The following is a 22,042-nucleotide window of genomic DNA, read 5'->3' as shown; positions in this document are numbered from 1 at the left end:
ACCTGAGACCCCCGGCTTGATAGTAGTTTTGCATCAAGGCTTGGACATAAGACACATAACACTTGGCAACCGGGCAAAGGCCGATTAGTGCATGTAACCCCTTGTCTTTCGGCTATCAACGCCACCACATGATAGATGATTAACCGTCCGTCGCTTTTAACATTATTTTCACGAAATTAGTAAAATAACGTTAAAATTAGTGTAACTTCACATTTGCCCCTGAGAACCTATACATGTATACATTATATGCGCACAACTAAGCCGGGCGTTGGTTCTTATTTATTGTAATCCATTATGCACCATCAATTACTTTCAATTTAAATTTATTACTCCAAACAATGCCTAGGATATAATATTCTTAGGTGATGCAGCCTATACCTCTAATGATGGATTCCAGGTGACCCACCAAAGGAATTGTATATTTGGTATGTTTCTTTTACTTTAATAATCACACTCACATCTTCATAATTATATATTCATGTCATTTGTTAAGGAAAACTATGTACCAAGAAGCTTGCAATTATTATAGCAAGTTAATGGGTAGGCTCATATCTATCTTAACATGCTTCTTTCTTGGTTTAATCCCTTATGCAGCTTCAGTTTCTTTCAATTTCACAAATATTACACTAAAAAATTCCCAGGATATAACAATATCTGGTAATGGAGCTGCTATCTCCGATGATGGAATCCAAGTGGCCTCCACTTTGACCGATTTATTAGGTCGAGCAACATACATCGAACCTCTTCATCTTTGGGACAACGACTCTACAGAACTAGCCAGCTTCTCTACCAGTTTCACATTTATAATTAATTCATACCACACGAATAATTACGCTGATGGTCTCACATTTTTCCTTGCACAGATTAACGCTGACTTCTATTATAGAGGATCCATTGGGCTTCCGTTAGATTTTCGAACCAACACAAGTAAATATCAATTTGTGGCTGTGGAGTTTGATACTTATCGTAACGCGTGGGATCCAATAGACCCCGATGCTAATACATACGTAGGCGACCATGTAGGTATCGATATTAACTCTCTTACTTCTGTTGCATATCGGAAATGGTTTAGCAATATAACAAATGGTAAAGAGTGTAGAGCTTTGATAAATTATTGTGCCGGTTCAAAAAATCTTAGTGTTTCTTTCACAAATTATAAAAATAACTTACCTGTATGGGAAACTGGCCTTAATTACACTGTTGATCTAAGGAAAGAGTTGCCCGAATGGGTAAGTTTTGGGTTTTCAGCTTCCACTGGAACCTACTTTGAGAAAGTTATTGTAAGATCTTGGACGTTTAATAGTACTAAAATTAAGGTAAGCCCGAAAACAAACGATCAAAGTAGCAACCTACCACCTATTGTGAATGGGAAAGACAACACAACGTGTAAAGTAGTATTAATAGCTGAAACGTTGGTTCTAGTTATTCTTTTGGCTATACTTGCTTATTTTCTGTGGAGGAGGAAAAAATATGATGGTGATAAAGAGGAGGAAGTTGGGCTCGCTTCGGAGATGAATAGTGAGTTAGAAATGAGGGTCACTATGCCTAGAAGATTTTCATACCATGAATTAGCTCAGTCAACTGCTGACTTCGCAGAGACAAAGAAGTTTGGAGAGGGCGGTTTTGGAGGAGTTTACAAAGGTTTTCTGAAAGATTTAAGTATGTACGTCGCAGTCAAAAGGGTGTCGAAGACTTCCAAACAGGGAATCAAAGAGTATGCTGCAGAAGTAAGGATCATTAGCCGATTGAGGCACAAAAATTTGGTGCAACTCATTGGTTGGTGCCATGACAAAGGAGAACTCCTTCTTGCTTATGAATTTATGGAAAACGGAAGCTTAGATTTACATCTCTTCAAAGGAAAGAGCTTGTTGACATGGAATACAAGGTACAAAATTGCCCTTGATCTGGCTTCTGCTTTACTATATTTACATGAAGAATGGGAGCAATGTGTTTTGCATAGAGATATCAAATCGAGTAATGTGATGTTGGACTCAAATTTCAATGCAAAGCTTGGTGATTTTGGGCTAGCTAAGTTAGTTGACCATGAGAAAGGAACACAAACAACGACGTTGGCGGGAACCTTTGGTTATATGGCCCCTGAATGTGCAGGAACCGGGAAAGCAACCAAGGAATCAGATGTTTATAGCTTCGGAGTTGTTGCATTGGAAATAGCTTGTGGGCAAAAACCCATCAAGGAGAAGGATGAAGAAAATCTTATACGATTAGTAGATTGGGTTTGGGATCTCTATGGAACTGGTACTCTTTTAGAAGCAGTTGATCCATGTCTTGAGTCAAACTTTGAAGAAGAAGAAATTAAGCGTTTAATGATCGTTGGGTTATGGTGCTCGCACCCTGACGCTGAACTTCGCCCATCAATACGACAAGCCATTAAGGTACTGAACTCTGAAGCTTCCTTGCCTTTACTACCTTCAAAGATACCGGTGGCATCTTTTACGGATTTCTCTAACATTGGCCAATACGGATTATCAAGTGGTATCCCTTAACTATAAAAGCAAATAGCATCGTCCACAAATTATCTTTTTTCCCATCTATATCATCGTTACATCCAATGCAATGAAATATCTAGATCGTTAGAGGGTTTATGCATTTATGATTTATTGATAATGTCTTTTTATAATAAACAATGAATTTCAATTATATCAATGCATGCTGCAAATGTTTGGAATAGGTATACAATTTTAATTTCATTTAAGTCCAATTTTATTATTTCTTAATATCACATATTAATCGAGTAGTGAAAGCGTGTATACAAAATATTAAATCCGAGTTAATCCCCATTAATAGTCCAGTTACAATCCGTTTAAACAATTATATAATCCAATAATAGGGTTTTTAGCTTTGTACCTTAGACGAAAAACTGAAAAACACACATGATGGATTCAACAAAAGTCACACTAGTTGATGAGTTCACGAACATCCGAATCTGAATTCACCTAACTTGGATGCTTCTAGCTTACCATCTATTAAGCCTCGAAACCTTTCCATCAACCCTTAATCAATGAGAGACATCACGGGAACCGACATGCAAAACAAGGCCAGGCAAAGCAGGCAGAGACGGCGACTGACATCGGATGACGATGGGTCATGTCGTGTGATGGTGGGGCGGCGTCGAACGGGGAGGCCGGTGACCGGGTCGGACCAAATGGGAAAAGGTCGAACCACTGGTGATGGTGGTGGTTTGTCAAGCTTCTTTTATCTCACAATTTTGTAATTAGGTTTCACCACAAGTCTTGTATTTATATATAAACCATTTACACTTACATCCTTACCTAGTTGTAGTAAAAAACAAACACTCCACCTTCTATATTAATCTTATACGTATATAACTAACACTAAAACATCTATAAATTAATAGCCTCCAATAACTAACATTAAAACCTCTATAAATTAATAGCCCAACTTGAGACCAGTATAAAATTGGACCACAATCGATAAAAAATAAAAATAAGGTAATAACTTTTTTGAAATCCTAGTGTACATATATTGGTACTAACAAAACTATAAATTAATAATTACTAATATATTACAAATTCTAAGATTGTCTAGTAAAACATGAATCTATAATCACTTGTTTTTTTTAACTTCAAATCTATATTGAGTTTATCTTTAAATCTATTCATTGCATCAACTCTTGCACTTAAGAGTTTGGAGCCATGGTTGATGTGATTTTAAAAATTTTCAATAAACAACTTATATGATTAATTTCTAACCATGTTTAATGTATTTGGAGAAGAAATGTGCATTTAAATTTGTTTTTTTAATTTATTTTTTGTTACTATGAACTAACTTTTTATATTCAAAAACAATGAATTTGAAAAATTCTATTAATTTGTGTCTTAAAAAGTTTAAGTGAAATGACTTACTCATCCTTGTACATGATGCTTGATAACTTGTACATATTGCAAAATTACATTTTTGTGCATCACTTTTCCTTTATATAGTATTATAGATTACATAAAACCACTTTAAATTAATGTATTATTAATTTATCGATATAATAATAGCTCCGTAAATTAATAAAATTTCTCGGTCACAACATTATTAATTCATAGAGTTTTTACTGTATTATTATTTGAGAATTATATCATTATCCGTTAATGGTTTCTTTAAACAATTAAGATCGTAACATAGAAAATTCCTTATCTATATTTCCCCCTATATTAATTAGCAAGTTTACTTTACCTCACAAGTTCATTGTTCAAGTTTATGCATTTTTCTTGGGCCACCTATAGGCTAAATACAAATCTTTATTTTGATGGTTCATACCCTAACCTTAACCTTTACAATCTCATTTTTTTTCTAAATCATCTTTATTGAATGTTTAATCCAAGAAATGATGGCTAATAAAAAATCAATGTAAAAAAAATAATTGCAGTGTATATATTTTTATAACTTTAAGCTTTTATAGTTTTATTGTTTCATTTTTTTTCGTGATTTTGTTACTATGTCGACGAATTTACGTTTCGGTATCAATTTGGCTAGTTAACATGTCACAATGCGTATGTGTGCATGTTCAACGTTTTTACATCTATTTTTTATTTGATTAAGTGTTTCCGCCGCAACGGACGGGTCATGAACACTAGTTAATACCAAATTTCAAAAAGTATCTTTTGCCATTAAATTTGATGAGAATCACACTTAGTGGCCCTAGTGAAGTATTCAAATCAGAAGAAATCATAAATTTAGAATAAAATGAATAAATGGTACAAACGTAATTTAATCCAATCATTTAATTAGTCTGTCATTTATTTTTTCTATTCAAATTAATGAACTCTAATCATTTAATGAGTCTATCATATAAAATAGTTTTTGCACCACACACAATGAAAACATTTATGCACATGATCCTACATATTCAACGTTTCTTACACCATAAAAACAACGTTTCCTACACCATAAAAACAATGTTTTGGTGTACGATACAGAATGCGTAGGATCCCAACACTTTTAAATAATTTTGCAACTCATAATAAATTATGTGTAGGACACAACATTTTAAATAAATTTGTCAGTTCTAATAAAATTGGTGTAGTACCCAACACATTAATGGTGGTGGAGGAGAAAATTATGGTGACATTAATGAGACTTGAGGTAACCCTTTATAATAATTATTACTATTCTACATCAAATTGTCTATCCTACTCTTATTAATTAAAACACTAATTAAAAGTGGATAAACATAATATCTTGATTCCACTACTACAAAAAGAGTCATTTGCTATGAAATTTTGCTACGGAAAAAAATGGTGGCAATTTTGCTACGATTAGCTATGGATTTGCTACGAACACATTTTGCTACGAATTAGCTACGGATTAGCTACGAACTTACGTCGCAAATGAATTTCGTAGCAAAACTCGTATCAAATCCGTAGCAAAATTGACGAAATTAAAATAAAACATATAATGTAGTAAAACGGGTAGCAAAATCTGTAGCAAAATCATGGAAATAAGTATTTAGAAATAAACTAAAAAAAGTAAAACAAAATCTGTAGCAAAATCGATAGCAAAATTGTGAAAATAAATATAATAAAAAAAGTTAGTAAAATTGGTAGCAAAGTCCTTAGCTAAATCATAAAAAATAAATATTTAAAAACTAAATAACTGAGGTTTAAAAAAGGTAGCAAAATCGGTAAGTAAATAGAGTCCGTAGAGAAATTGGTAGCAAATTCAAAAAAAATTCTTAAAAACTAACCTAGCAAAATCTGTAGCAAATCCATAGAAAAATTCATTGCAAAATAAGAAAAAGAGAGTATTCAAAAAATAATTTACTAATATCCGTCACAACATCCATGGCAAAATATGTTGCGAAAACAAAAAAAATTTAAAATTAATTAATAAAAGTGGTAGCAAAACTAACGAAATAAATATTCAAAAAACAATAAAAAAGACGTGTAAGAAAATCCATAAGCAAAAATAAACAAAAGACATATTAAAAAATAATTAAGGCTAAATTGCACTTTTCGTCCATTATGTTTCAGGGTTTTTGCAGGCGCTGTCCTTTAAGTTTAAAAATTACACTCTATGTTCTTTATGTTTGCAACCTATAACAGGCGGTGTCCTTTCTCAAAAACCGAGTTAACTTTTTTATGTTAAAACCCCTCACCTTAACAGCAGGGACCATATGTGTAACTTTGTAAACATAAGGGACCTTTAATGTAAAAACCCCTTGTCTCTCCCATTTTTCTTTCAGAACAAACCCTAGCCTACTAGAAATATCCACAGCCGTACAACTCAGTCTCTTCTCCCTCTCCATCAGATCCGGCGACCGGAGCCAGGTACGGCCGGCGCTCCGGCGTCTGTTTCTTCTCCGACAAGCACCCCCGACTTCCACTTCTTCTTACAACCGCCACTCAGCCCCCAATTCTCTGATATCATCGCACACCTGCACACAATCTGAATCAAGAGAGAGTTAGAATGGGAGAGAAAGAGACAGAGAAGAACAGGGGCAAGAGAGAGAGCCGGCGTTGATTTGACGGCGACCGGAGATGATGATGCAGGTTGGTGATGATGGTGGAGATGTAACTCAGATCTAAATTAATGGCCGGAGAAGATGGCTGGTACTTGTTGATTGTTCTTTGTTTGTTATTGATATTTAATTGAGGTGACAATGAGAGCCGGCGTTGATTTGTCGGCGACCGGAGATGATGATGCAAGTTGGTGATGATCGTGAACGATGATGCGTTGATTTGCAGGCAATAGAAGTAACTCAGTTCTGAATGATTCTTCACCTTTTGTCCCCTTCAATTTCCGGCCAAGAAACCATAATCGTCTCCCCTTTTCGTTTTGTAATTGGTAATCCTCACAATCTAGAATTAATGGCCGGAGAAGATGTGGGGTTTTACAAAGTTACACATACGGTCCCTGCTGTTAAGGAGTTTTACAAAGTTACACATGAGGGGTTTTAACATAAAAAGGTTAACTGGGTTTATGAGAAAGGACACCGCCTGTTATAGGTTGCAAACATAAAGGACATAGAGTGTAATTTTTAAACTTAAAGGACAGCGCCTGCAAAAACCCTAAAACATAAAGGACGAAAAGTGCAATTTAGCCAAATAATTAATAATATATACAATAGAAAAATCAAAAGCAAAAATATTAATTACTTAAAAACAGTTAAGAAAAAAGTAAATTTTACACGGACTGATGTAAACATAAATACATTTAATATAGCTATCTCATACAAATAATACAAATAATATGTGCTAAATTAAGCATAAGGATGAGCAAATGGTGTTGGGTACCGGTACCGAATATATTTGGTACCGACTTTTGATGTTTTTGGTACGGATTTGGTACGGTACTGGTATTTTATCGGTTTTACCACTCAAATACTAGTACCGTACCAGGTATTTTCGGTACCGGTGCCCATTCTTGGGATTTTCAGTACCAGTTGACACCGAACTTATCCCTAGTTAAACATATTAGATCATTCTAGTAATTGATTTCTATAACGTTTTCATATTATTTGCACTCATTTTATAAATATACAAAATCCATGGAGGGAATAGTGTCACCTAACACTTCTCCATTGACCCGAACAAATTATGATTTTAACCCAGCCTAGAATTACGATTTGGACCCAGTTAATATACATCCATGGAGGGGAATAGTCAGGTAGCTAGCTGCCTGGCACTTCCCCGTTAGCCCGAACAAATTACGATTTCACCCCAGCTTAGAATTACAATTTTCCCTCCGGTTCAAAATTCCAATCTTACCATGGTTGAAGATTTCGACAAATTATGATTTTACCCCAGTCAATTATACGATTTTGCCCCCAGTTCAAAATTACAATGTTGCCACCGTTGTAGCTTTTGACAAATTATGACTATACCAATGTTTTAAAATCCAGCTTTTATACCATACCGGATTTGGCTCAAAAACGGTTTAATCGAGTGTATCGGGAGGTTCAACCGGGTGTACCGGGCTGTCACACCCCAACCAATGGCGGAAACATCGGGATGAGACAAAGTGTGAAGATTGCTCGAGACATCATAACGCTATTTGTGACAATAATTTAATAATCCAAATTTCATTTCCAAAATAAATTGTCAAAACATTACAAGAAAGCAATTAACAACATTGTTCAACATAACATAAACAACATTGATACAACACTTTAAACCTAAACGTCTAAGTGAGTATCTAGGCATCTTTGCTATCCGTTTTCATTTCATCATCATCAACCTGTAACATGTTTAAAAATACAATTCAATGCAAAAGCAAAGGCGAGTATACAAGTTTGGTACGTACATAGCATAAGATAAAAAGTGTGAACAATTCCTCATGGCAAGCATATGATTCAAGATAAACATTAAATATGGCATGTGTCTAACATATCAAACCAAGAAAACGCAATATGCTCAAGACATAACCTCAAGTTTACGGGCGGGTCGTTAATCCTATAGCGCTACATATGTCAAGGTTTGGCTCGTACGAAGTTAATGATAAGTTCAACACATAAGAATAACCCAAGTTTAAAGTATCAAGCCATCACGTATACAAGCATGTTATAGGAACGTTCATGTGTTTAACAAAGTGTTCATGTGTAAGTTTTTCAATAGGTAAACATGTTACACCCCAAAAGTGGTAAAAGTAAAAAGGGGGAAATACGAGTATACTCACAGTTTACAAGTCTTGACTTGGAAGTTCCGAGAGTAAGTTTGGTGGATGATTTAGCTTGGAGCACCTGGTCCTTCTACACGAGGAAACGTAGGTGTGTGAGTTTGGCGTTTACGGAAGATTATAAATTGGAGTTTAAAATAGCATAAAGTAGGGTATCAAAATAATCATCCTTGACTTATACTCTTTTATGACACTACGTAACCACTAGGGTTATATTGTATTTCATGGGTAGTAAGCCCATTAGAATCATACTTGGAGTGTTAAGTCTTAGATGTCATTCTACTACTTTAACATATAAACACAAGTTTAATATTAAAGATTCGAATGGGTGTGTATATATATTTAAGTATTACTTATTATTAAGTCCAATAATTCAAGTAGGAGGTAGAAGATTAAGATCTTCGTTTAGGCACCTCGAGTCATTCATGAATGTCATGTACGGGGTAGGAAGAACATGCTTCCGTTTAGGGACCCCTTAGATGTTCACCACTACACTTGATGTAAAAACAACCAAGGAGGGTCATGAACTAAGGTCATTACAAGTAAGTAAAGTAAACTATCTATTAGAAATCATCAAACCATGTGAGGATTTTATGTTTGGAACAACCCAAGTTGTTCCATAATCACTCATATATCAAAACTATGTTTGACATGATTTGTGGGTTGAAACCCTAAATAAAACACCAAGTTTATGAGGTTTAATCCTCTGATTTTTAAGTGTCTCAACCTTGTTTTTAAGCCTAACCAACCACAAAAGTGTTGTAAGCATTAGGACATAGGAATGAGATGAGTAAACTCAAGTTTGATAAGGAATAACAAGTTGTTGAAAAAGAAAATATAAAACAGAAAGTTTTGGTCCATTTTAAGGCAAATCCAAGCATGATTCTTCCAAGGAAAAACCAAGGATTCAAACCTAAGGACATAATGAAGCATTAGGAAGAAGAACCAAGTGATTTGGTTAAGAAATGAGTGAGTTACACTCACTTTAGTAAAGATACAAGAAGCTGTCCAAACTCAGATTTTCTGCAGATTTGAGAGTGTTTTAGTGAAGATTAGAGAGTTGTGAAAGTGTCAAATGGGTTGGAGAAGGTGGGTATTTATAATTAGGGAGTTAGAAGGTGATTGGAGGTGATTAGAGGTGGATTAAAGGTGATTGGGTGAGTTTAGAAGATTGGATTTCGTGCACAACAGCTCAAAGAAACACAAGTCTGCCGAAACAGGGGGCTCGCGTGACGCCAAGCCCCCTCGCGTCACGCGGCGGGTAGGGCTTCCAGAACTTTTGTTTTATTACACTTAGGCCCCTGAAGTTTACATTTGGTTCCTTTAGGTGCAAAGTTGAGAGTTTAGGGACTTGTTTTGACATAAAAGCATAGTATAAGATGTAATCAAGCACGATAATCATAACCGAAGTATAATTAAGCGTATAAATGTCATAACCAAGTATCGTTCTTGTTCAAAAGACGTTCAATGCACAAGTTTAGATTAATTACAAGTTTCACACATAGTTTCCAAGAATAATGATTAAACATCGATTGATTCACCAAATCGAACATACGAGCATACATAGAGTGTGTATAACATAAATGTAACAAAGTACAAGCTTCATTAATGATCCAAGTCTCGGTTTGATAATGATTACAAGGAAAGGAACGATTACAAGAATACAAAGTTTCCAAAAATAGAAATCCAAGCAATGGTTTCTAAATAGGGAATTTATGAAAACGCAGGGCGTTACAGTCTCCCCTCCTTTAGGAAATTTCGTCCCGAAATTTAGGAAGATGTAGGCTTGAAAAATATTTGGCAATAAGGTCCAAAAAGGTCTTCAAACACTGAATTTCTCATGGCACGTTTTACGAGAGTTTGGTAACATGATGAAAACACTTATATATAGGAAGTACCAGCGGCGTATCCACCATGTTTTGACCATGTGACGTCCGTTTCGTATTCGGTGTCATGTTACGTTCCGTGTCTTACCATACACAATAGTACACTCTATGGTTCTCATACGACTATCACTATAATCCCGTGTGCACCCGTGATTACATTGATCGTCACATGATCCGCATAACTTGTACTAGTTGCGTATGAATTAAGGTATAAATAAATTCTAAAAATAAGACTGCGTGCATAGAGGCATGGCATATAAGCACGCTTGTGTTTCAAATAGTATAATAACGTAAGCGAATCCCTCGGGTTTCGCCCGCGTATAGTGCGAAGGTATAAATTTTGTGTAAAAGCATGAGTCTAGTATAAGTTTAAATAAAACGCATGCCAGGAGTATGAGTAAAAGTATGAGTATATATGCGAGTACAATTTTGAGCATAAACGAATGAGTGTGAGCATAAACGTAAATCGTATAAATGAGAGTATATATATATAAGTATGAGTCTATCATAAATTGTATAAATGCAAGTATAACTATTTATTTAAGTACAAACATAATTGTATTGGTATGAGGAAAATATATGGATGTGAATATAAGTTTAAGCTTAGTTGTACAGGTACAAGTAGGATATATGAGTATAAACACGAATATGAATATTAGCGCAACGTAATTGTGAGTGTAAGTATAATTGTATTACATGAATATAAACTTGGATATAAGTACAGTGTAAATGTATAATTTGGGAACACGAGTATAATATAAAACGTATGGATATAGATATGATTATGAAAGTTAACATAAATGTGTAAATATAAATATAGGTGTAGACATAAGGTGTAGAAATACGAATATGGATATGAGTGTAATACGTAATGATTTTTTTTATGATATGAATCGTAATATACGAATTTAAACATGAAAAGAAAGGCCAAGAAAGTTTGAGTATGAAGGTAAAATGAGTGTATAGGTGAAATTGTTGTGAGATATAAACTAAAGCACGTAAAATGATATACAATTATAGTTGTTTGAGCAAGTGTGAAATTTAATTAAAATCAAAATAGATTGAGTTGACATGAAATATAGAATCTAGTTCATAAATGTAAAGAGAGCATAAAAATATTTATTGGTCATGCGTATTATACTTTGTGAAAGAAAGGGAATGCTACTCTTGCTTTAAAAAGGATTTACATTCGTTGAAGATGGTTGGTTCTTATGAAGTTTCCTTGCCCACACATTTTAAATTGACGTATTGAATAATGGTTGAAAAGGTTCTAGAAGTAAATAAGTTTGCATTGTTTTAAATGATCTTGCATTAAAGAAGAAATTCGAATTTTAGACTTTTTTTTTGTGACAACGTTGATTCGTAAGAAAAGGATTTTGGTATACGATCTTAGTGTTTGTTGAAAAAAAAACGTCTTTAATAAAACATTTTACTGATTTTGAAAGAAATTTTAGTAAATGATTGAATAACATTGGTAATATTTTATAGGTGTGCGGGAAAAAGTTGATTTGATTCCCAATTGAAAATAGGAGATCTCTAGTTTAAGGATATAAGATGAGCCTTTTTCAATAGTTACGTTGAATACAAAATTTCGTGGGCAATGGATTTATTAAACCAACTAGGTTGTAAATTTTTGAGAATCGAGAAATAAGCGTTTATGGTAAAGGTTAAGAATTTTGTGTATGAGCTATATAAAAATAGATTGTAGAATAAGAAATTCGTTCATATAAACAATGCATGTTGAAATAAATAGGGATTTGGCCAATGATAAAAGATTTAGATATAAACGTGATCATGTTTACGTAATATAGTCTATTAAGGAAAATATCGGTAACGATCACCTAGGTAAGGGAATCACCCCTAATACGCTGGCGAGGCCGTTGCAAGATGAGAAAAGAAACGGAGTTAGTCGTCAAGGTAAGGAAATCACTCCCACCTTAATGATATGTCTCCATTTATTGTTACAAGGGGTGAAATCATGCATGTAAATAATGTATAAATGTATGATAAAGTATTTATACGATATATGCGTAGGAAATGAGATTTCAAAAAAAAAAAATAATTCGAATTTGAAAAGAGGGAGTAGATGAGACTTGGTCATAATGTTTGTTTAAGAAATTGAAATTGATCACATGGCATAAAGGGTCACATAGCGTAAAGATTCAAGTTGATTTGCATAGTATAAAAGTTCAACTTGATTTACATAGCATAAAGGTTCAATTTGATTTACATGGCATAAAAGTTTCAATTTGATTTACATAGCACAAACGTTTAAACGTTTCATATAGCATAGTCACATAGTATATCATGAATAAACGAAAGCATCGTAAATTTAGTTTGTTCACGAGGAATTATTATTGTTTGTGATTGCGGTAACGTGCGAAATGATTAAAACGACATTTCGAAATGAAAGAACGTTCAAGTATGAAATCACATATAAATTGAGTTACATAAAAGAGAAGCTCAATAAAACATAGGATTGTTTCGGGTAGAGAAACGTCGACAATTCCAAAGTGGGTCGAAAGTCCTTTCGATTTAGAGATATTGTGCCTTGGCCTATAAGTAAGATACTCTCGTCGAGAAGCGATTAACGGTATCTTACCCTTCCGGTTACTACACATCTCTAAATGATTGGAACATTCGGGACTTTGGCGAGAATAAAAATCAAGGAATGGGACTTAATCGACAAGATGCGGGTTTCACCCCTAACTTGACGATTTCGTACCCTAAATGTGGTTGGTACTTGTCGGCCAAAATAAAATTTTGACACTTTGACAAGGGTCCACTAGAGTTGAAATGGAAATTACCATTAAGTTGTGGATGTCACTCCTAGCTTAATGGTGAAATTTCGTGCAAAAATAGATTAAAGGTAGAGTGAGAGTCGTTTACCAAATTGTGGGTTTCACGCCTATTTTGGTAAATTCGTCTCGATAATTTATCAAGAATATATAAAAATATAGCATAAGTGTATTTGTGTTTGCCTTAGGAAAGGCACATAAATTTATTAACAAGAAGTGTAGCTAGGAAGCATGTAAGATAGAGCACAAATGTTTTAAACAACAAATAAGAGACAAAGTTCCTAAAACTATAGACTAGGGCAAAAGCATGACAATTTTCCTAATTCCCTATAGTTATGGCTCTGATACCAATCTGTCACACCCCAACCAATGGCGGAAACATCGGGATGAGACAAAGTGTGAAGATTGCTCGAGACATCATAACGCTATTTGTGACAATAATTTAATAATCCAAATTTCATTTCCAAAATAAATTGTCAAAACATTACAAGAAAGCAATTAACAACATTGTTCAACATAACATAAACAACATTGATACAACACTTTAAACCTAAACGTCTAAGTGAGTATCTAGGCATCTTTGCTATCCGTTTTCATTTCATCATCATCAACCTGTAACATGTTTAAAAATACAATTCAATGCAAAAGCAAAGGCGAGTATACAAGTTTGGTACGTACATAGCATAAGATAAAAAGTGTGAACAATTCCTCATGGCAAGCATATGATTCAAGATAAACATTAAATATGGCATGTGTCTAACATATCAAACCAAGAAAACGCAATATGCTCAAGACATAACCTCAAGTTTACGGGCGGGTCGTTAATCCTATAGCGCTACATATGTCAAGGTTTGGCTCGTACGAAGTTAATGATAAGTTCAACACATAAGAATAACCCAAGTTTAAAGTATCAAGCCATCACGTATACAAGCATGTTATAGGAACGTTCATGTGTTTAACAAAGTGTTCATGTGTAAGTTTTTCAATAGGTAAACATGTTACACCCCAAAAGTGGTAAAAGTAAAAAGGGGGAAATACGAGTATACTCACAGTTTACAAGTCTTGACTTGGAAGTTCCGAGAGTAAGTTTGGTGGATGATTTAGCTTGGAGCACCTGGTCCTTCTACACGAGGAAACGTAGGTGTGTGAGTTTGGCGTTTACGGAAGATTATAAATTGGAGTTTAAAATAGCATAAAGTAGGGTATCAAAATAATCATCCTTGACTTATACTCTTTTATGACACTACGTAACCACTAGGGTTATATTGTATTTCATGGGTAGTAAGCCCATTAGAATCATACTTGGAGTGTTAAGTCTTAGATGTCATTCTACTACTTTAACATATAAACACAAGTTTAATATTAAAGATTCGAATGGGTGTGTATATATATTTAAGTATTACTTATTATTAAGTCCAATAATTCAAGTAGGAGGTAGAAGATTAAGATCTTCGTTTAGGCACCTCGAGTCATTCATGAATGTCATGTACGGGGTAGGAAGAACATGCTTCCGTTTAGGGACCCCTTAGATGTTCACCACTACACTTGATGTAAAAACAACCAAGGAGGGTCATGAACTAAGGTCATTACAAGTAAGTAAAGTAAACTATCTATTAGAAATCATCAAACCATGTGAGGATTTTATGTTTGGAACAACCCAAGTTGTTCCATAATCACTCATATATCAAAACTATGTTTGACATGATTTGTGGGTTGAAACCCTAAATAAAACACCAAGTTTATGAGGTTTAATCCTCTGATTTTTAAGTGTCTCAACCTTGTTTTTAAGCCTAACCAACCACAAAAGTGTTGTAAGCATTAGGACATAGGAATGAGATGAGTAAACTCAAGTTTGATAAGGAATAACAAGTTGTTGAAAAAGAAAATATAAAACAGAAAGTTTTGGTCCATTTTAAGGCAAATCCAAGCATGATTCTTCCAAGGAAAAACCAAGGATTCAAACCTAAGGACATAATGAAGCATTAGGAAGAAGAACCAAGTGATTTGGTTAAGAAATGAGTGAGTTACACTCACTTTAGTAAAGATACAAGAAGCTGTCCAAACTCAGATTTTCTGCAGATTTGAGAGTGTTTTAGTGAAGATTAGAGAGTTGTGAAAGTGTCAAATGGGTTGGAGAAGGTGGGTATTTATAATTAGGGAGTTAGAAGGTGATTGGAGGTGATTAGAGGTGGATTAAAGGTGATTGGGTGAGTTTAGAGGATTGGATTTCGTGCACAACAGCTCAAAGAAACACAAGTCTGCCGAAACAGGGGGCTCGCGTAACGCCAAGCCCCCTCGCGTCACGCGGCGGGTAGGGCTTCCAGAACTTTTGTTTTATTACACTTAGGCCCCTGAAGTTTACATTTGGTTCCTTTAGGTGCAAAGTTGAGAGTTTAGGGACTTGTTTTGACATAAAAGCATAGTATAAGATGTAATCAAGCACGATAATCATAACCGAAGTATAATTAAGCGTATAAATGTCATAACCAAGTATCGTTCTTGTTCAAAAGACGTTCAATGCACAAGTTTAGATTAATTACAAGTTTCACACATAGTTTCCAAGAATAATGATTAAACATCGATTGATTCACCAAATCGAACATACGAGCATACATAGAGTGTGTATAATATAAATGTAACAAAGTACAAGCTTCATTAATGATCCAAGTCTCGGTTTGATAATGATTACAAGGAAAGGAACGATTACAAGAATACAAAGTTTCCAAAAATAGAAATCCAAGCAATGGTTTCTAAATAGGGAATTTATGAAAACGCAGGGCGTTACACGGGCGGTTTAACCGGTTTTACCGTATGGTTCAATCGGTACAACTGGCCGGTTTGAACCGGTTTTTAAAGCACTGAATTATACCCCAATTGAACTTACGATTTATCCCAAGTTCAGAATTACAGTTTTTTCATCGGTTTCGTTTTTTTTCTAGCAAAACTTTGATAGTGTTTTGTTTTAATTGGTAGATAAATATTTTGCCGAGTGCCCTGCAATGCGGGCGGGGCATAAACTAGTATACTACAAAGACCATGAGGGGGAACAGTGCCAAGCAGCTGCCCGTCACTACTACATTGGCCCGGACAAGTTACGATTTTACCCACAGTTTAAAATTACAATTTTTTCCCTTTTCAAAATTATGATTTTGCCCCTGATTCTAATTTACATTCTTGCCACTCTTTTAGTTTTTGACAAATTATGATTTTATCTCAGTTAAAGATTATGATTTTGCCCCGAGTTTAAAATTACGGCCTTCCCATCGTTTTAGTTTTTTTTAGCAAAACTATGATTGTGTTTTATTTTAATTGGTTGAATCGATATAATTTATATTCGTGTGAGGCAGTTGCCTTGTACTCGCTCATTGTTCCCGAACATATTTGGATTTAAAAGAGCTTGCAGGTTGTAAAAAATTTATAGATTTTGAAGCTTATTTATTATGTTAACGGGTTTTATGATTATGTGTTTAAGGTTGTTAATGATTGAGATTGTTGGTTGCGAAAGGAGTCATGATGGACCAAAGCAATTGGCCAGTATTAATAGCGTATAACCATGGGAAAAAAACAATAGATACTAAAGATGAGTTGGTGGTTGAAAGTAGTGGCAGGCGGTAGGGACCAAAATTCTTCATCGAAGATGGTGGAAGATGTCAGAGGTTTGAATATGTGTGCGTGGGGTGAAAAAAATACATTAAAAAACATGAGGCTACTATTTTATAGAGCAAAGATCACTATGAGGAATGATGTATAATACGTTTAAGACGATAAATAAATTTTAGATATTAATCAGGGTCGGTCCTGAGAATTCGTATACCCTGTTCGAGCTCCAAAAAAACGTGCCCTTAGGCCTTAACTAAATTGGGTATCGGGCTTATGCTAATGGGCTAATAACTAATCTAAACTATAAGAATAGTTTTGTAAGTGAGCCTATGTTGGTGTTTGTATGAGTATAACCTATTAATTTTTTTTTACATATACATATCGTTTTTTTTTTTTAAATGTGCCAATTCAAAATATCGTGCCCTAGTCGGTGATCCTCCCCGCCCACCCTCAAGGCCGCCCCTACGTATAGGTTTCTAAGAATTAACATTTAACTTGCATGTTTAGATTTATAACATTAATCTAAATAAATTTTTTTTAGCGAACATGTATGCATCATCAAATTCGATACCCAAGGCTTATGAGATCGGGTATGGAGTGGAAATACGTTTTGCCTCATTGTCATCCCTCCCTAATAGGCCAATTTTGTGAATATATAATTTTGTTCACTAAAAGACTATTTGTGAGCACATCCTATGACTATTGGCAATAGTTTGCCTTTTGTGGATGATTCTCATTAAGTCAAACTACTAATCAATGATCATTTTTGTTGATGTCACTAATGGGGGTGGTATGTGTGACAACTCGAACTTTCGACTTTCACTTTCGCATTTAGTGCACATTGACTTTGACTGTTTAAGTGTTTGACTTGATTGACTTGTAATGTACACGTTGTGATATAATAAAGTGTCTTGTGATTTGCATGAGTATGTGTTTGATTGTATAACTTGAAATCTGTAGATAAACTTAAACTGTTAACACTTGAACAACCCGACGAAACACAAGTGTGTTTCGCCAAGCACAACTCGACGAATCAGAGTTGTGATTCGCCAAGGACCACTCAACGAAACAAGCCTGTTTCGCCAACTCAGTCTCGACGAAATAGAACTTGATTCGCCGGCCCAGATTCGTTGAGGCCCAGCTACGGGCCCAGTACGGTAAAACACATATATTAACACACACAGACTTATGTTCGATACTTTTGGCAAAATAAGAAACCCTAAGACCCCTCTGAGCATCGGCAGCCCCCGTCTCTCTCTTCCGGATCCTCATTAGTTCATCTCGTAAGCGGTTAGTGTGTATTAATCGAATTCATTTGCTTGTATTACTGATTTGATTGTTGGTGTAAATGCTTGTGGCATAACCTGATTTCTCTTGAACGATTTATGGTGACGGTTACGACGATTATGGGTAGATCGAGTAATTAGGGTTTCATAAATCTTGCAATGGTTGTGCTTATTAGTGATTGTTAGATTCTGATTATTTTTCTAAGATCACAGCTATTGGAATTATCTTTGCACGTATGTTTTGTTGATATAGATCTTCGGGATTGTTAACGAGCTTTTGGGTTTAGAATATAAGTCGTATATGTAATGATTATGATTCATGATGATTTCTGTGTTATATGATTTACTGTATGATTGATGATGACGATGACGGCTATTGACCATGATTAGGGTTTCTGTATCTAACTGCATGATTTCCGTGTAACTAGATGTTTGACGTAACTGGCTACTTGACGGAATGGAATATTTGACGAAATAGAGTGGGTGTTTCGCCAAGAGTGTTTGACGAAACAGCTGGGCTGTTTCGCCAAAGGATAATCAGCGAAATAGAACCCTGTTCGTCAAAGGGTAGTTGACGAAACACTTGTGTTTCGCCAAGCCAGTGTTTCGCCAACAAAGTGATTCGCCGATTTGGTTAAGTGGCACAGTAACTACTTCTGTTGAAACTTAACTGAGTTATCTAACTGCTGTTAAATGCAATGCATGACTTGTATGATCCCGAATACGTGCATTGTGATATTTGGTGATTATTGTGATTATACTTATACGGGAACAACTTGGATACAAACTGATTGTGTATATGTGCATACCCTAGGACGTGATTGATTTATCTTGAGCACATACTTAGCATACCGAGCAAACCAAGGTGAGTTCACACAGCCAAGGCATGGGGTTCTCGGGTGGGAATGGGATTTGATGAATTATTGTGTATACTCAGATGGTAGAACCTAACGATAAGATACGACTAGACTAGTAACACTTGTTGAACTGATCTTCGCACACCTGCCAAGGGTTGGCCGCGATATTATGACTGACTTCGCACACCTGCCTTAGGAAGGCCGCGAACTAAATTTACTAATCTTCGCACACCTGCCTGGGAGGCCGCGATACAAATAAACCTAGTGTAGAATACTTGGGAAAAATATCCCCTAATATCTTCGTATACCTGCCTGGGAGGCCGCGATGGAAACTAATATGATACAGGACATAACGGAACGAACATACTACTACTCACACTATACTATTTCTGAACTATTAACTGTGAACTCGCTCAACTAGTTGTTGACTCTCTGCTGCATGCCTTGCAGGACCTTAGGTACTTATGGAGCTTGCACCAGGAAGGAGCAGGTCGTTGTGAAGCACAGATCATGAATACTATGTTTAACGTTTCGAATATTTGAACTTATGATTTACTTTGGGTTACATACTTATGCTTCCGCTACTTAACTACGTTTGGTTTGAACATCAATTGTATTGAATTGGGTTTTACGAACTTCTTTGATTATTATATACTATGTTCAATATGATTGATGGCTTGATCCTGGTCATGTCACGCCTCCAAGCGGTGGTACTCCGCGTGCGGATTTTGGGGGTGTGACAGTATGTGTGGTCAGTGCCGGCTCTAAGAATTTATGTACCCTGTTTGAGCTCGAAAAAAACGTGCCCTTAAACCTTAACGAAATTGGGTATTGGGTTCATTAAAGATTTAAAACTAATGGCAATGGGTTAATAACTAACCTAAACCATAAAAATAGTTTTGTAAGTGGGTCAATGTTGATGTTTGTATGAGTATACCCTATTAATTTATTTATTTTTACATTTACATATCGGATTTTTTTTTAAATAACGTGTCTTTCGAAGTATCGAGCCCTGGCCGGTGGTCCTCCCCACCCACTCTAAGGGTCGGCCATGATATTAATCTAAGAAAATATAATTTTAACTTATGTGATAGGGATAGATACAACCCCAAGCATGCTCCAAAAACAAAAAAAAAAGATGTTTTTTTTTGGACAAAGTTTTACATTCAATAGGGGTTCTCTGTTCATTATCCATTTCCTAAGTGCTAAAAATAAAACTTTCACAAAACATGCCATGTCATCGATCTCACTTCCCACAAAATCACTTCTGTCCATCGATTACAATTCAATCAACGTCTCACATAAGTTTATCCTTCATCACCCGGATCCCAATTCATCCTTTCAATTCTGACCGCTCAAAATTCAAAATCCCCAAATCCATCATCATTCATCACCCCCTATATGAACCTTAGCACTCAGATCTATCAAATCGAACAATCTTCCTCATCAAAATCGTTTATCACAAAGCACTGATAGTAACACTAATTTGACGTTTGATAATATGTCTGGACGAGGAAAAGGAGAAAAGGCGTTGGGAAAGGGAGGAGCAAAGCGTCACCGGAAAGTTCTACGAGTAATATTCAGGGTATCACCAAACCGGCAATCAGGAGGCTCGCTAGAAGAGGTGGAGTCAAGAGAATCAGCGGTCTCATATATGAAGAAACACGTGGTGTTTTGAAGATATTTTTGGAGAATGTGATTCGTGACGCTGTTATCTACACGGACCACGCTCGCTGGAAGACGGTGACGGCGATGGATGTTGTCTATGCTTTGAAGAGGCAAGGAAAGACTTTGTACGGATTCAGAGGTTAATAGATCATTGTAATGAATTCTGTTATCGTAGAACGATTTGAAACTGAATTGTTTGAAATTTTGTGAAAAAGTTGAACAGACTTAAGAGAAAATGAAAGTACCCATTTGATGCAGGTGGACATTGCAAAACCTAAATTCTGTTGTGTTTGCATGATGAATTCTTAATTCATATTGTTTTGTGATTTGTGGGTTATCTTAAATGTTCAAAAGACACATGTTTCTTTCTTGATTTGCAAAATTAAAGGTCATAAGTTGCTACGTAATTTGATGTGATTATATGAATCATTGACTGCAATTTATGGATACGATAATGATTTTGAAAATTATTTGAAAAATTCCAAGCAGCTAAATTTTTTGCAAAGACCTTCTAAAATTCATAGCTATATCCGTAGCAAAGTCAAGCCAAATTAGTTACTAAATTCTGTTGCAGAATCGTAGCAAAAGTGTGACAACTGTCAAATTTGCATGCATCCGTACATTTAATTAATATTGATTTATGCTTAATAACTGTGCTTAATTACAGCTGTTGATTATACTGCTTTCTGATTTCTGTTACATACATACACATGCATCACACTCATACTGTCACTCTATTTATTACACACAAACTTTAGGGACAAACTTGATGCACAAAGCACAGTTAGCATAGTGAGCGGATAACCCGGAGACATGCTGACAATGCCAGCACCTAAAGAGACATTGTTTTTGAGGCCAGTGTGAGCCAGGAATAGAATACTACACTAGTAGAAATTGTAGGGTAGTGAGGATCATAAAACTGCGTCACTAGGTGATAGTTATAGTGCCCAGAAGTGCCTAAAACATACATTAAATGCAGAATCCTGCATTAAATAACCAAAATTCAGCATTTAATAATGCTAGTAAAGTGTAAAAGCTTGGCAAAATAGTCCTAGATACTTTCCAAAGTGTTGGGAATTAAATGTGTCACTTAAAGTAACATAAAAGACACTTTAAAGATTTATTTAGCACTTTAATGGAACAACACCCAACCGAACAACCGGACTTTATTCGGAACACAAAAATATTGCCAAACACATTGTTTTTACTTTTCTGAGCTAGTTAGGGTCCCCGAACACCCTAACACATTTTATAATTAACAACACACCTTCAACCACTAACTTAACTTTTAAATCTAACTAGAT

The 22,042-nt window shown here is 35.2% G+C and overlaps 1 protein-coding gene across 1 annotated transcript; it reads left to right on the top strand.

Annotated features, from left to right (window-relative positions):
• Nucleotides 1–500: 500 nt before the first annotated feature.
• Nucleotides 501–2,592, top strand: LOC110929263 (L-type lectin-domain containing receptor kinase IX.1). The gene has a single exon (XM_022172398.2). The coding sequence runs from the start codon at nt 501–503 to the stop codon at nt 2,502–2,504; it is 2,004 nt and encodes a 667-aa protein (XP_022028090.2). The 3' UTR covers nt 2,505–2,592.
• The last annotated feature ends 19,450 nt before the right edge of the window (nt 2,593–22,042 follow it).

The sequence above is a fragment of the Helianthus annuus genome, chromosome 3 (genome assembly GCF_002127325.2).
Source record: "Helianthus annuus cultivar XRQ/B chromosome 3, HanXRQr2.0-SUNRISE, whole genome shotgun sequence".
In the NCBI taxonomy this organism is placed as follows: domain Eukaryota; kingdom Viridiplantae; phylum Streptophyta; class Magnoliopsida; order Asterales; family Asteraceae; genus Helianthus; species Helianthus annuus.
The sequence above is the reverse complement of the archived record's forward strand: the minus strand, read 5'-3'. Positions and strand labels throughout refer to the sequence as shown.